The sequence below is a fragment of the Mustela putorius genome, unplaced genomic scaffold, assembly GCF_011764305.1.
Source record: "Mustela putorius furo isolate JIRA1106 unplaced genomic scaffold, ASM1176430v1.1 tig00000835_pilon_pilon_pilon, whole genome shotgun sequence".
In the NCBI taxonomy this organism is placed as follows: Eukaryota; Metazoa; Chordata; class Mammalia; order Carnivora; family Mustelidae; genus Mustela; species Mustela putorius.
The window spans coordinates 448,598-466,225 of NW_025421492.1; the positions used below are offsets into that span (position 1 = coordinate 448,598).

At 36.7% G+C, this 17,628-nt stretch overlaps 1 protein-coding gene across 1 annotated transcript in view; it reads right to left on the reverse strand.

Annotated features, from left to right (window-relative positions):
• TMX3 (thioredoxin related transmembrane protein 3) overlaps positions 1-17,628 on the reverse strand; it is a 42,363-nt gene that overhangs the window by 13,025 nt on the left and 11,710 nt on the right. Inside the window, exons 5-10 of the mRNA XM_004745620.3 lie at positions 12,169-12,214; positions 10,753-10,833; positions 7,304-7,403; positions 6,616-6,693; positions 2,564-2,630; positions 245-343 (exon numbers count right to left, since the gene is read on the reverse strand). Coding sequence (XP_004745677.1) covers positions 245-343; positions 2,564-2,630; positions 6,616-6,693; positions 7,304-7,403; positions 10,753-10,833; positions 12,169-12,214 — 471 coding nt within the window. The remainder of the gene's footprint in view (positions 1-244; positions 344-2,563; positions 2,631-6,615; positions 6,694-7,303; positions 7,404-10,752; positions 10,834-12,168; positions 12,215-17,628) is intronic.

A 17,628-nucleotide genomic window follows, 5' to 3' on the forward strand; every position in this document is an offset into this window, starting at 1 on the left:
CTTTTCCTGTTGCTATCAGTTCTAACTAGTAAACATTTCCTAACTCATCTTTGTTCCCCATACAAATGCTGCTTCTTTGTTAGTATTAATCTATGTTCTCATGAAGAAGAACTGGCATTCAAGTCTTAAAAAGAAAGGAAATTATGAAAGAGAGTTTAAAATTCATTTCCTACAGAATCAGATTTAAGAAATCAATGAAAGAAAATTCTGCAGAGTGATGGAGAGTTGTATATACGCTTGTTACCAGTATCTCCAAGTTCATACAAGAGGAAGCCATCCATAGTAAGGTAGTTCTGAAACCTCTCCCTGTTGATCCAAGATGACAGATCACCATCCTCGTACTCTTAAAAACAAAAAAAAAAACTAATAAGTTATATGTAAATAAGAGTTTTAAATGTTTATAATGTTCTAATCTGGCAATATGTATAAAATGCCTTGACTTGGAATCATAAATCTTAACTTCATAAATTTCATTTTTAGGAATCTATTCTAAGCAAACAATGGGACATACAAAAGCATTAATGGACAAAGAAATTCTTCACCACAGCATCATTTAAAAAAAAAAAAAAAGCAAAAAATAAGGAAATAAAGGAAATAAGTGAAATATCCTAAACAGGAAATAATTTAAATAATTATGGGACAGATTGAGGAAGACCATTTATAGTTTTTGAAAAATTAATAAGTGGTAAAGCAGGTTGTAAAACATTATTACAATATGACTGTAATTTTGCTTAAAGGCAGACTGACAGCATGATTAAATGAAGGCATACCCTCCTAACTAAGTGGTTATCCTGGGTTGATAGTTATCCTTGAACGATGGCAATATGAGGAACTTTTTATTACAATTTCTTTGCTGTTTTCTATTTTCTGACATTTCTACCTCAGTTCACAACTCTTTCTCATATGTAAAACACAATACAAATATGAAGCCATACTTTAGCCTTTTCCCAACATCAAATAATTCCCCTGCTAAGCAGACAGAAAACATCTGTAATATCAAGAGAAAAACTATGTCCTGATTAGAAATATAATCCTTAGGTAACTGTGAACAATTATTATAACTGCATGAAAAGAGCTGATATAAAATCCTACCAATATGTTTGGCTGAAGATTGGACTTTAATGATTTCGTGAAAGATATGCTTTTTCTGTCACTTGCATTGCTAAACAAAACATTTTCAAGTTATCAAACCTATAAAATAAGCACCGTCACATAAATCTGAAAGTATTTATGGGTTTGGACTTAAAAATTAGAAAAATAAACAAAACTAGGAGTTGAGTCCTAGGGACACAATCTCCACTTCAGGTCAAAAGCCAATGTTTTAAGATTGTTCAAAAGTGATATACGTGAAACTCATCAGAAGATAAACCATCCTCCTGAGCCCTAACCCAAAGCATCAAAACTTACTGACAATTAAATATTAGAATAAGCATTCAAGGTAAAGTCTCTGTGTTATCTGAGGCTTCAGGCAGGCTCTACATACTAACGCCTGCATGACAGAAAATGACAGCCTCTCCCATAGCTAAAGGTACTTTTCTTATTCCTCCTGGCCACTCCCAGGAGGCCACATTTGAAACAAGGAGAGAAGAGGAGGGGCAGTTTCTTAGCTATGATTACAGAGCAGATTTACATCCACACAGATATGATCACGCTACGCTTGTTCCAAAGATAAACAAAGTGGCTCTCTGGAGTGTTAACAAATTCATACTAGAACTAGAACAAGAAATCTGAAAGCTGGGGCACCTGGGTGGCACAGCTGGTCAAGCAACTGCCTTCAGCTCAGGTCATGATCCTGGAGTCCCAGGGTCGAGTCCCACATCAGGCTCCCTGCTCAGCAAGAAACCTGCTTCTCCCACTCCCACTCCCCCTGCTTGTGTTCCCTCTCTTGCTGTGTCTCTCTCTGTCAGATAAATAAATAAAATCTTAAAAAAATAAAAAATACTTCAGCGAAGAAAAACATTGTTGTAGCAAGTATGTTAAGATCTTGGTAATTGTCTATATACATAGGATTTTACTATTCTAGCAGTCTCTTTATTACAAGGTAGGTTTGTTTAACAAAAGTATTTTAAAAATACAGCAAGTGTTTACTTCAGTGAAGAAATGCTGAATAACAGGTGAACGGTTGGTTACTACTGTCATGGAGGGACAGATGAAAGCAGGAAAGAACACGTCCTCCAGGGTCCTCACCACTACTGAAGGGGTTTTATTTCTTCACATTTTTGTGAGTCTGAAATGTTAGATCTTTTTTTTTTTAATATGAATAATTTTGAATGTTTTAAAATAATGTACAGAAATGGAAATGCATGCATAGAGTTCATGTCTCAAAAGACCAATGACCTGACAAAAAAAAGAAAAAAATAAATCACTGAAGGCAGAACCCAGAAAGCACACTACACAGAAAAACCAAAGCGGAAGGGTAAGAAAAATCTGTCCGTCATTCAACTAATAGGAAATGTAAGAAGTAGTTGCATCTACCAAATCTTTCATCAACACCTAAGTCCTTTAATAGGGGCAGCATTTTAATTTCAACAAGTTTTGTATGAGTTAAAACATTGGAACTTACCATCGTAAACAAAGTAAGTTTCATCTTTGAAAACAAGCACAGCGGGCCTCTCCTTCAATGTCACATACTGCAAAAAATCAGATGTGTAAATAACTTTTACCATTAAAATTTTTTTTAATTGGTAGCTATGATTTCAAAAAGATTGAAAGATACCAGAAAAAACCTACAACAAAACTGTTACAAACAATTAAAAAGACTCCCACAGTCAATCCCAACGTCACCCAAGGGCAGTTTTAACTCTGTGCAACACCTGGCTCAGTGCCCTGTTTGCTACTGAGATTTGCTACGGAGAAAACCGGATTGTTCTTAGAGCTGATAAGAGAGCAAAGACATCCCAGGAAGTACAGGACAAGACCCGCTCTGAGGAAGCTAAGGAGCCGTGGCTAAGGCAACATGCAGCACTGGCAGGTCTGAGTCCTTCCCCACCATTCCCAGGCTGTGTGACGTGGGAGTCCTCTGCCGTCCTGGGGAGCTGGCTTCCTCCTCTGTAAGTCAAGGACACCGAGTCTCCACCTCACTGCACAGTTACTAGCAAAACTAGATGCACTAACACATGTGAGAGCTGGTTTAAAATGTAAATTGGCCAATTAAATGTAAACTGTAAATTGGCTAACTAAATGTAAAATGTAAATCGGCTAACTAATAAGAAGAAATTCTTTCAGAGGGTACCTGCCTCTTATACCTGTGCTGTCATTATTTCAAAATACTGACACTATAGTAATCAGTATCCCCCTGGGTGAGCCACGCAGAAATAGGGCATGGTGTGATAATACTGAAAAGCAGTAACAAATAATCATTAGGTAATTAATAACAATAATTTTAGCAATAAAATAAAAAAAGAGATGCTGTCCTAGAAATACAAAGAAGGGAGACGGAATACCTCAGGTACTACAGAATGATTTCTTACACAGTTACTGGAACACGGTGCAGCACCATGCAGAGAGCTATCTGGAGGGCAGTGGTGAAGGTCTTCGGTAAGTCTCTGTCATCAGGGACACCCGTGCTCGTCTGCTCCCGGGAACGCATCCGCAGAGGGCCTCTGCGCGTGTATTATAGCATCCGGCACCCCCCCCTTCACGGATACCCGCACTTGAGCTCACTCCGCAGATGGGAGCTTGCAGCAGGGACTTGCACATACTCGGGATCCCCCTCCTCCCTCCTCGCATTCCCTTCAACTCGTGACCGCGGGCGCCAGTCCTCGGTCCACAGGCGTTTTTCTCCACTGGCCTGTAAGCACCCTGCGGTCAGAACCTGCCCTGAGTCATCCTTACATCCCTTTATCATGCTTACCAGGGACTTCGTCAATACTAGATGTAAAGCTAAGGAAGCTTTGCATGATCAAACACTAAAATTCAAAATATGGGGGAAATATAAAATCATGGGCCTTGTCCTTATTTGAGAATTCTCTGTGGTGGTGAAATTCTTCATACCACTCTGAGAGAATACGGATTCCCCTAAGCAGACTTCTGCAACCATATACACAGGGGAAAAACGAAAGAGAGAGAGAGATGAGAAATACTGGTATTTGCAGGCATAATTAAGGAATGTTTAAGGGAACTAGTTGAGAGGTCAATAATAATAACCACAAGATGCCCTCACTGCACATACTGTGTGTGCCTACCCACGCAGAAGTTCTAGGTGCTGGAATTTTGATCTAAAACGTCTGTCACTATACCAGGACTGGGGGGTGCCATGTGGGGTCAGGGCCTAGAACACAGCATGGCCTCTGATGCACTCCAAGTAAATTGCTTGAACACTTCAAGACGAGGGTACAGTGTACATTCTCATGTCTAATACTAAAATGTGGCCCACTGGACTTTGGAGATGAATGGATTAAACATTCCTAAGCCTGGGCCGAGAACGCGATTCCATCCATTCTGGGCCTTTACACCACATTAAGTATTTTAAGACATTCCAGAATACAGATTCTTAAGCTTTAAAGGCATCGATTGAGAATCTAATGGCACGTACAGCTCTTCTTCCTTCCTGTCATCTCCTCCCCATCGAAAGTAAATGCATCCACATAAAATACTAAGAAATAACTTCTGGGACAAAACTAAGTAAACCTAAAAATGAGTTTAAGCCGATCAGATTTGTCTCGGGCTCTCCCAAAGAAGTGAAAATCATTTCAGAATATATTACACATTTATAAGATAAACATTTATATACAACATATTGCAAGAAGCACTAGACACATATAGTCTTAGAAATATTTAAATATTAAAAAATATTAAACAAAAATTAATCAAATGTGTAATATGACATACCTTTGTGGAGGGAAAAAAAAGACTGTTTTGATTTTCTCTAACTTACACTGGTTAAAAAGAAAAAGCTTCCCTTGCTTTATTTCATGTTTGCTCACAGCCACTGCCTCATTTCTCAGGCCCCCTTCTCAGGGAAAACTTTAGTTTCTCAAGTCCCCTTCTCAGGAAGACTTTTCTGAAGAGAAGAGTCCATACCTGTAACCTACAGTTTCTTATCTGCATTGTCCCAGATCACACGAAGGAGGTACCTGTCCCTCCTGTAAAACCACTGTAACCTCCACGTGGACAAGTGTCACAGTTACTTTCCTCAACTCCTCTCAACCACTTTGCATGTATCTTGCACCACAAACCCTCTTTTTAAAACATTTGTTTATCTTGGCTTTTCCCTCACATTGTTTTCCTACTGCCCAGCTATTTTCTTCTCATGTCATCCTTTGCAGTCTTTAAGTCCTGGGCCCGTTTATTTCCTTAAAAGTTTGCATCCGTGTCTAAGAAACTGTTTATACAGCCTGACTGCCAGGCACCTAGATCCACCTGTGAATCTGATGCTTCCGCTTGGATGTCTCACTAATATGTTGAACCAAGTTGAAATGAACAATTCAAAACTCTTGATTGGCTCCCCCTTCCCAAACTCATTTCTTTTGCAATCATCCAAGGTCGTAGATGACACTACCACCGACCCCGCTGCTGAACTAAAGACCTCAGAGCCATCCTTGCTTCTGCCCTTCTCCTGCAGGTCAGCGAGCACAAGCAATCCTGCCTCTAGAAAACAACAATGCTTTTACTTCTCTCCCATCCTTCTACAAACCCCCAAGCTTAAACTCCCCAGATTACTTCAAGAGTTCAACTGATCTCTGGGTCTATTCTCACCCCTATCCAATTCATTCATTCTGTTCTCAGCAGAGAAATGTCCTTAAAATGAGCACGAGACAAAGTCGTTCACCAGCTTCCACCCAGCACATGCACGGCCGCGACCTGCGAGGCCTCCACGGCTCTCTGCCTATCCCCCATCTATCTCCTTCCTCAGTGTATACAGCACACGGGCCTACAACCGATTTCTCCCGTATGCCAGCCGTGTTCTCATCTTGGGCATTTGTAGTATCTGCTCCCTGTTTCTAGTTTATTCTGGAAAGAGATCTTTGCGTGGCTCCTTCACAGCATATATGGCCAAGTTCAAATATTTTCTTCTCAGACAGACATTTCCGGGTCAACCAATCCAAAGCAGCCACCCCACTCTCATGTCCCTACTTCCACATGCTCTTTTACTTTATTCATAGCAGCTACGTCCTGTTTACATATTTGTTTGCTGAAGATGACTGACTATCTCAGGCTGAGGACCCAAAAGATGTCGCCTGCAACACCCAACTTAGTACACTCTCTTTACCCACGAGAACGTAGGCTCTTCCTCCCACGACCCTGATGCTCTTGCTTCTCACCAACGATCCAGGACTTAACACAGGGCATGGCACATGATTACATAAGCAGCAGCTGTGCATTAATATACATAAATACATTCATCACTCCATTACTTCTAAACCAATTCAACAATCTGGGCTCTCATTTCTTACTACTGCTATTACTCTGAAGAGAAAAAAAGCATCAACGTAATAAACACAGTCCCTAAATGCTATGAATCTGTGGTATTTGCTTATTAACAATCTAGTACCAGTAGTAAAGAGTTAACATGTTTATTGTTCTACACATATGAGTAAATAAACCTGATAAATAAAATCAAGTAATAACTTAAAAAATGAAATTGAGTCATTGCAATTCATTTTTAAACATTACCTCAGGAACCACTTCTTCTGAGGCAGAAAAGAAGTATGTATATACAATTAATTCTGAAGCAGCATCTATGTATTTCTCCTGTGAAGATACAAATAGAAAAGAGGTGACTTTTAAATACTAAGATCAGAATCCATTCTTCATTAAACACTCAGAGCAGGCAGTACCTTCCTCAGCCCTGTCATCCCAATTTGATGCCTTCAGTGTTTTTATGTGGAAAGATGATGGAATATAAGCAGCAAATGAAACGAACTGTTTCTAAAGTAAAAGACCACCATAACTCAATGCTTTAATACTCCCCTAAATAAAGTAATAAGCTTAATTCATATATTTTAATTCAACAGTTACAGGAGAGGTCGGTGCATATATCCACATACATAAACAATTTTCAAAGTTGACATTCAAACTGCGCTCTGCAATCTCAAGGAGCCAAAAATGCTAAAAAGTAACACAAAACCTGAATAACCAGGGCAAGCAACATCTTTTTACTCATTTCTGTTTCACGAATGCAAACACAACAGGGAGCATATAAGCAAGCGTTTTCATTAGAAAAACTCTTAGATTTGAACTAAAATATTTCCAATAAAAGTAAAATAATTTTAAGTGTTTGGGTCAAAGTTTTGGCTATACTGAAAAGTAAATTATAATACATTTGTGTTTGTGAATTTAAAAAATAAAATCATTTGATAACCTTCAAAGGTGACTCTCCGCCTATGTAAACAAAAAATACACGATGTCTCTTTTGCACATGTTCAAACATTTGCTGACTTGGAAGTGGCCGAATTAGAGCCCTGTTTGAAAACAAAACAAACAGAAAATAAACTTGCATTTGAAGTAAAGATAATACATAATTTTAAAGTTACAAAGTTTTAATGTTGTATTAACTGAATTTTAAGTAATCACGCAATCCACAAAAATCTAATAAAACTTTAGCCCATGACCAAAACTGTACTCACACAATGAAAACAAAGTACCCATAACTTAATCTATCAATTTAAAAAATAAGTTTAAAATACATCCCTTTAGAGAGTACCAACTTGGCCAATATTGTGATAGGCAAGAACAAAACTATAAGCCATTTAGAGTCCTCAGCCACAAATAAAAGGATCTGCATGAGAATTATTTTTTTTTCCCTCTCCTATGATCATTCACACTAACACACTATGAAATCCTATCCCAGAAAATTATAATGCGATGTTAAGAAGATTTATGTCTATTTAAATGCCAGTTTTAAAATATAGAGGTTAGGGCGCCTGGGTGGCTCAGTGGGTTAAGCCTCTGCCTTCGGCTCAGGTCATGATTTCAGGGTCCTGGGATCAAGACCTGCATTGGGCTCTCTTCTCAGCAGGGAGCCTGCTTCCTCCGTTCTCTCTCTGCCTGCCTCTCTGCCTACTTGTGATCTCTCTTTGTCAAATAAATACATAAAAATCTTAAAAAAAATTTTTAAAAGAAATAAAATATAGAGGTTAAAATCTAAATGTTTCATAAGTATGTTATTCTTTTCAGAAAAAATATAAGGGAAAGTGGTAGTCCTAATAATACCTTATAAAAAGAAAACAAAATTCTACAAAGACTTTTACTATGCAAGCATATTTCAAAGCCAAATACACTGAGAAATAAATTCCATCAAAGTTTATTGTAAAATGTATCACTTGCAAAATGTTACTAAAAAACTAAAAAAGAGGCATGGTTTATACTGTCAGATTTTTCTCCACTAAATCTGGAAAGAATACAGTTTGCAAAGGCAAACATATTTTCAAAATGCACCGTTCCTTACGTACGTTGCATCACTCCACTCTAGCCTCTATTCTTGTACTTCAGTAATTAACTGCTAAGTGATGCAACCCCAGGACTGAGTCATGAAATTTCATTTGCAACAGAGTCACCTTTAGTTACATCAGTCCCTCATGTAATCCCCTCGTATCATATATCCCCTCATATAATATAAACTTATCTCACAATTTATTCAGAAAGCAGATAAAATGAAATATGCAGTCAATGAGAAAATACAGTGAAAATTATTATTAATAAGCTCTGCAAACTTGAAAAAAGGTCATTCCTAATTATGCCTTTCTCTCAAATAATTCAGCCCATACAGTGCTATGCCACTCAACAAACCCACTGCGATATTTCAGTTTTACTTTAAAGCTATTTAAAGTTATCAATGTATCCTGTCAAACTCACAAGTGTTTATACTTTCAAAGTCAACATAGGTTAACTTAGCTTGATAAACGTTCTCTTGAATAAGAGCCACATAATTGTATTAAATAATTACAAGCACCAACTTTTACACCCCAGCAAGACAGGTATAGATGAAAAAGCAAAATCACCACATTCAAACCAACAGGAAATGTTTAAGGAAGAAACTGTCTTCTTAGGAGTAAAATCTCAGAGATCTGTAACTCCGATAAGAATCTGGGTTCTAATTGTCACATTCTAAGCAATGTGTAGTAATACCTCACAGTTGGCATAAAGCAGCATGTGACAGATCAAGGAAAGTATTTGGTCTACTAAATTTTCCAGTATCACAGGCCAGGAATTAAAGCCCAGGTCTAATCAGAACAATGATATTGTGGGGTTTCTTTTAAAAACTCTGGAGTTAAGTAACAAGAAAAATAAGCTGATGTAAATGAAGCAGTATAAAAGCAAATTTACAGTAAAATAAAAGCTACCGTTCACAAGGTTGTCAGAAGTAATCAAATTCTGAAAATATTAAAAATCCACTGGCAGGGGCGCCTGGGTGGCTCAGTGGGTTAAGCACCCATCTTCAGCTCAGGTTGTGAGCTCCGGGTCTTGGGACTGAGCCCCACATTGGGCTCCCTGCTCAGTGGGGAGTCTGCTTCTCCCTCTCACTCTCTCCTTGTGTCTCCTCTCTCACTGTCTCTCTCTGTCAAATAAATAAATAAAATCTTTTAAAAAAAAAATCCACTGGCAGGGGGCACCTAGGTAGCTCAGTGGGCTAAGCATGTGTCTTTAGTTCAGGTCATGATCTCAAGGTCCTGGGATTAAGCCCTACGTTAGGCTCGCTGCTCAGCGGGGAGTCTGCTTCTCTCTCTGCCTCTGCTCCCCCTGCTGGAGCTCTCAGTCTCTCAAATAAGTAAGTAAAATCTTTAAAAAAAAGAAAAAAAAATCTATTGAAGAAAATTTTTTTTCTACAAATGCAGTAAATTTAATACAAGGTTAACAAATATAATACAAATCACAGTTCCTCTAGTTTCTTTAAACATCTCTCCGCATATGCTACATATGCCTACCTTTTGTCATAAACGAATAGAAAGATGTTATTTAGGTTAAGTCCTTAAAAAAATGTGAGCTCAATATGGTCTACTAAAATGCATTTAGCTTTAGTTTTCTTTCTTTTTTTAGAGAGAGAGTACATGCATGGTGGGGAGGGGCAGAGGGAGGGAAAGAGAATCTTAAACAGGCTCTGGAGCTCAGCATGGAGCCCACACAGGGCTTGGTTTCATGCCTCAAAGATCATGACCTGAGCCAAAATCAAGAGGCGGGTGCTTCACTGACTGTGCCACCCAGGGGGCCCAAAATTGCATTTAACTTTAAGGTATTAGTATCTTCAAAAAATAATAATAATATATTAAATTTAGTTACTATATTGTATATTATTAGTTTTAGGAGTAGAATTTAGTGATTTCTCAGTTGCATGTAACACCCAGGGCTCATCACATCCAGTGTCCTCTCTAATGCCCATCCCCCAGTTACCCCACCCCCCACCCTCACCCCTCCAGCAACCCTCAGTTTGTTTCCTACAGTTAAGAGTCTCTTATGGTTGGTCTCTCTCTCTGTTTTTATCTTTTTTCTTCTCTTCTCCTTTGTTCATCTGTTTTATTTCTTAAATTCCAGATATGAGTGAAAATGATGTGTCTTTCTCTGACTGACTTATATCACTTAATATAAAATATCCAGTTCCACCCATGTGGTTCCAAATGGCAAGATTTCATTCTTTTTAATGGCTGGCTAACATGCAATTGCATATATATATATATATATATATATACCATGTCTTTTTACCCATTCATCTGTTGATGGACATCTAGGCTCTTTCCATATTTTGGCTACTGTGCACATTGCTGCTGTAAAACATTAGTAATCATATAGCGAAAGCCTTTCCTAATAAAAACTTACCCAGACACTCTGTGAGCAAACTCAATAATATCATCTTTAGTTCGTGGTCCTCTATAATTATATGCCAAGTCTCCCTTTAATCTTAAAAAGAAAAAAAAAAAAGGACAGAAGTTTAGATTATTTCAACTGTTTTAATAGTTAACACTCATCATTACTGTTATGTAAAATTACAGTATATAAAATAGTAAATGCAGAGTTATTTCAGAAGTACCATAATCATGTGAAATACAGTAGACAACTGGCTATAGGGGACCAACAATTCAAAATATAAAGAAAAATGCTATATTTTATTGAAATTACATGAAAATAGTTCATTTTATATCTAATAGTTGCACTGTGTCTATGCTTCTGAAAGGTGCATAATCTACACATTCATGATCAAGAGCCTGTAAAAGCAACGTAATTCTCACTATTTTCTCTAGTTTAAAAAATGACAGGGAATTAATAGTATTTTGGTAGAGGTAAACAAATTTTAAGCAACACAGCATCACAGGAACTTGAAAGATGCTCTAAGATTATAGAGATAAACAGGGTGTGAAACACCTATTCTATAAAATTAAGACAATTTTCCAAAAGCCTGTCAATGATGTGTCCAGCTGAGATTAAAAAAAAAAAGTGAAAACATAATACAACATTTATAATCAAACAAAAAAGAACAGAAAGGATAATTTACTTAACACAAGTAAAAGAGGTTTAACATTTTTTGAAAGCAGGGCAAGGAGGGAAGTTAACATAAAACTCAAGAAATAAAAAATTAAATGAGTCAAATTTTGAAATCTGAGATTTTAAAACACTGAAAAATAACTTACCTAATTATAAAAATAAGTTTCCAAATATTCATCAACTCGCATATTACCAAAATAAGGATGAAACTCAAGAGAAAATTCAATAAAATTATGATTATGAAATAAATCCCTTAGAATTAGTACACCATTTCTCCCAATTTATATACACTTTACATTAGACTTCACCAACACTTACAGATTAGAATTAAATCCATCAATTTGATTCTCTCTGTTTCTTTCCCCTCTAATGAAGTAAGTCTATTTCCATTATAGAAAAGTAACATCTGTTAGGAGACAGGAGTCACATGATACAGCAGAATATACCCTTGAGCTCCTCAGGGTGAAACACCTTTCAGACTGTACAGCTGTGCGTCTCGTCCTGCAGGAGGCCTGTCCCGCAGCAAACGCTCAGAGGACACTCAGTGAATCAGCCGTCAACAACACACTCACTTAAATACCAAGAAAAGCAGGAAGATGCAGTCCCTCTCCTCTGCTCACATACTGCACCTAGAAAGAATCACTGAACCCGAATCTTCAATCCTCCAAGGATGCTACTAGAAATTAATGTAATAAAACGTAAGCAGAGTGAACTAATAAAAATACACATATAAACATACAACACTCAACTTACAGCTTAATTGTTGGATAACCTCGAACTCCAAACTCTGAAGCAATGCCTTGATAAGAAAAAGAATAAATAATTCTAAATTTTTTTTAAAAAAATGAGAAACTAGGTAGTAAATGAGCCTTTTACTTATATATATGTATTTATACAAACCCATAAAATTGTGTTGTTTTCAAATCTTAAAAAAGAATATAAATTCACATACAAAAAAGAAAAAACATGACATTCTCATACAAAACAATTACTTAATACTCCAACCTATGGCCACACAAAACACTATGACAAATTAAGAATAACTGCTAAAAGAATAGTTAAAATTTTATCTCTGAGGTACTTTTTTAAAGATTCTTTTAAAAGATGTACTTGTTAAAGATATTTTTGTTAAAAAAATATATATAAAGTCTCACTTGTCATTTGATTTCATCTTCTAGGACAAATATTTTTTTCTATGTCTCACTGGTTCCTTGCAAAAATAAAAAACAAACAAACAAAAAAAGAAAGCCCATCCTTTCCTTTAGTGTTTTCTGAGACTTAAAAGAACAGCACTGTATTTTAATTTAAAAAAAATAAATTGTATTTGCAAAATTACTTAATTTCTGCAGACAATACATAATCTAAAAGCAACTTTATCTACTTGTTTTAGAAGTTCTGCTTTTGTAATAACCCAGAATAATTCTAGTTATTTTCAAAGATTATTCTGAAGTCCTCACACTAATTAAAATGGGGTACAGTTGCTACAATGGTATCTTTTTTGAGGGAAAGAAGAAACAAAAACAAATAGAGAATTAGGACTTTAAGAGGTACATAAATCACTACTGCAAATTACTACCGTCCTACTTTACAGATTCAAGACAACCAGAACAACAAAGAAATGAAACCATCTTAATTAAGAGACAATATACAATATATTTACACATATACCAGTTTAAATAAAATATAATGTATTTATTCATATGATCTCTCCCTTTGTTAATTTTATTTATTTCGAGGACATTTAACTGTGGCTGGGGATAAGGACACCACTGTATGTGAGTTCTGCTTTATCCATCACGTTAGTCACCATTACCCTGGTTTCTCAGCACCATCCACCACCTCCACCCAAGAATGATGACGAAGTGAATTTGTGGTAAAATAACAGTCAAAATCTCTCAGCCTTCCTTTGTTATCAACAGAGTGTCTCCCTTAAACATATAGAGAAAGGTGACTGGAAGGTTTTGGACAGTGATCAACACTGATTTTTCTTAGAAGCAACACAAACAGCAAAGGTAACAAAAATAACATAGGTTTTGGAGAAACATATCTGCCTCTGAATATTTGGAGGGATACTGTGAGTAAAAGATGTTCTTAATCCCCCGCTTCCCAAATTAAGGAGGCCACAACACATCAGCCCTTAATTACCCTAAACTAAGATAATACAATTGACTGAGTGGGCGGAGTGGGTATATCCATCTATCAATTCTTTAATTTACTGTAAAGTTTTTTAAATAAACAAATAAAGAAAATATGCAATCAGTAAGAATATACAATGGTGGTTCTCAAAACAGGTTTCAGGAAAAAAATCCCAGCTCCACATTTCAGCCTATCACATTTCCCTGGCCTCAGCATATCTGTAAGATGGAGATATATAATGCCACCCCCTCTATTATACCTTGACTCTGAGCATTAAACTCCATTTTTGATAGAATTTCAACTGGCAGTGACTCCTAAAACCTTAAACTCAGGCTTCCCTAGGAAAACAATTTATATATGTATCATGCAAGGAAAGCATGGGTTATAGACTTAAAATGATGTAGGTTAGGATTCCACCTTCTCATTTATCATCCAGGCAGCTCTTATCCTTCTGAGGACAGCAAAATCATCTTCTTCAGCTTATGGGTGGGATTTTGAAATGAGAAAGCATGTGGAAAAGAATCTAAGAGAGAGCTTGGCACACAGAGATCCTGAAACGATAGGTCCAATTCTTTCTATTTCTGATCCCGATCCCACTGTTAAGCGATTAACTGCAGACACATCAGTGTATATATAATAACTACCACATAAAAAATATCTTGTAGTTGACTTTAGTAGACCTTCAACTATACCTCCAGATAATTCTGTGAACAGGAGAAGAATACTAATATCACTTTTCAGGTAAAGAAATTGATCCTGAGACTTGGTAACTTGTTTGAATGCAAGCACTGATTAGGTAGCAGGACTATGACTGAAGCTTAAGTCTGAGTTTGACTTCTGTTCTTTATTTTTTCATATTAGAGAACAATGGTTTGCATAGAAACCTGAGATTAATTCCTTCAAAAAGTCAAGAATCCATTTGTAACATGAAGAACTTCTCTGAAATTTTATACTTTTAAATGCTCATAAAATGAGGTTAAACATGAAGCCCCCTATTTCCTGTTTTCTCCTTGAATTAACAACTTGGTAGTAGAGCTAGGCTTGGAAGTGAATCATGATGATCTCAGACTCTGGTACTAATTCTGCCTCTAACTTTGGTGTTTGAAATTACTTAGTCATTTCATTGCTAACGACCTACTGTTACTTCATCTACACAATGAGCAGGGGAAGAAGGGAGGGGCTGTAATTAATGTGAAATTCTTTTTAGCTCAAAATACTATTTTTCTTAGTATTTACTGAGTGTTACTATGTATCTAATATGAAGAGGATATAAAATACAGCAGTTCTCCATTGGGGGAAATCTGCCCTCCAGGAGACACTGGGCAATGTCTAGAGACACTTTTGGTTGCAGTAACTTAGGGGGACAATGGGACAAGGAGAAGGGTGTTGCTGGTATCTAGTGGGTGGAGATCAGGGATCTTGCTAAATAGCTTACAATGCACAGCAACCCTTCCCCTCAAAGAATTACTTGGCCCAAAATATCCTTAGTGCCAAGACTTAGCAACTCTTAAATGCAATCACTAACCAAAAAGTTCTTATAATTTAGAAAGAAAGATAAAACTAATTTGCTAATATAATCTATGAACATGACATTAGAATGTTACTGGCCAAATGTCATTCCAAGTTTACACATCAACAAGAAGCACATTATAACCTTTAACATAAAGTAAGTATCACACTTACGTTGAGGAAAAAACACAATTTCAGTGGCTTCAAAACAGAAATCAGTACACCATTACAGGTAGCATCATAACATATTTTACAAATGTGAAACAATTCTGGTACTTGATTTTGCAAGGGATTATGTACAGAAAAACCACTACCTTTATAGAGGTTTTTTTTTAATGTTGATTACAGCATTATCAGTTAAAACCATGCATCAAGAAAATTTTGATACAATTCCAAACACATAGGGCAGGATATTTCATGATAGTTCAAATTTCTCTAGTTCAAGAATTCTGTACAGAGATGCACTGGACTGAGAGTGGTGCCATGTGCTTATAATCTCTGCACTTATAGGCCTGAGAAATAAGCTATCCTCAAATACTCCTAAGAGATTTTTTTATACTTGATCACTGAATAATCCTACCCCACCAAAGCCCAATATTATAAATCTATAAATAACTAGTCATCAGATTAATACTTTACTCCATGGTTCTCTGATTCAAACGTGCAGCAGAATTACCTGAAGTCGACTTTAAAAATACAGATTCTCATGACCCAGTCTCAAAGACTGTCATTGGGTAGGGCTGATGTCGGTCTCCAGAGTATAAATTTACACTGAGCAGCCCAGGTAATCCTAATGCAGGTGGCTGCAGACCAAATGCTGAGATACACTAATGCTGAAAATGCCTAAAAAGTGACCTAGGAAGATGGATGAAATACATAGGAAACAGCCAACCCTTCAGTATTTACAGTTAGACATAGAATAATGTTGATAGCTAGTCTGGAAAAAAAAAATTCAATTTCTTTACCTGTTTCTACTAAAATGCTTATAGTGGAGTTGCTTTGAGGTATTAAAGGAAACTTTAGGAATTATACCCCCCCCCAAAAAATTATATGCCCCAAACCTATTCGTACAATCTCTAGACAGTAGTTTTTAAATACACCTTAAAAAAAAAACAAAAACAAAAACACTAGGAAGATAGTATTTTCTCCATGAGCACATAAAACATCTTGATTCTACAGTAAATTAGAAAATGCATCCATCGCTGACATCAAACATTAAGTAACATAACAATTTACTTATGTTTGTTATTGTCTCTCCCCTCTAGAATACCATCTCCATGAGAGTAGAAATTGTTGTCTGCTTTGGTCACTGATGCATCACTGATGCCTAGAATGTGCCTGGTACATCCTGGCATACAGTTAAGGGTTCTTGAAATATCCACTGAATGAATATTGACTCTCCAATGATTTTTGAATAGGCTATGTTTGTATGATGCAAGTAGTCACCAGGATTGACAAGCAAGCATTACCATGGGAATGGGGTGGAGGGTTCAGCATTGCACATCCCAGAAGTAAAGGACATAAAATACAGGAAGCACCCACCACGATCTTGGCAGAGATCACCCTCATGTCCCAGCCCCCCTTCCCTTTCCCAAAGCTAGATGGCTTGCTTGAGATAATGTGCTTGGCATGCTCTACAGACCTTTCTTCCTCCTATTAACTCAACGTAACAGAGAACACGATGCTAAATGAACAGATCTGTAATAGTCACATATCGGAGGCAAAAATTTAAACCTCTTAATGGATTATGAATAACAGGATGAAAAAAGTCTCATCGTAAAGTACCTACAACGCTACAAACCACATAGGAAGTCTTAACAGCTGTAAGAACATTGCACTTTAATCACAGCATTTAAAATATTTCCTTTCCTAAGCTCCTGAGAAGTCTTAGCTATTTTTGCCCTAAACATAGTGTCACTTAATAGTGACACACACAGGCACATAATGAAGAGTAAGCTAATGAATTAGGTACTATAAAAAGACAAAGTGTAAACAGTTATTAGCACTGTAGCATCACAGGAGCAGTTACCACTAAGGTTTTTACTGATTTGTAGGTACTCTTTTTTCATTGATTATCTGTCTTTATATACCCACACTCCTTTTTACATTATTCTACTTTATGACTCTGTTAAATGATTCAAATGATCACAAGAATTCGTTATGTTTGAGACTTTATTCTACCTGTTGGTCTGTTTGTATTTTTCCTTCTATTAGACTAAGCATTTCCTGGACCAGATGGGTTTTTTTTGGTCTTCCTTTAATCTCTAGAGACCAACACACTAGCTAGTAAACACACTTGAATGAATACGACTGAGAACGTGAATGAACATAGGCTCACACAGCTCTAATCAAACAAGACTGATGGACACAAGACAGCCTAGACACAAGAACTTACTTTCAGGAGCAATGGGTGAAACCAGTCATTTCTCAAACACTGTTAAAAAGCTTAATTCTAGAAATCAGTCTCTGTCTACAGTAATTCCTGCTATCACTCTGGTCTCCTCTCAAAGGTTTAACAACTTATTTGTTTGACTATAATTCCATCCCTCACACCTAACTGCTCTCTAG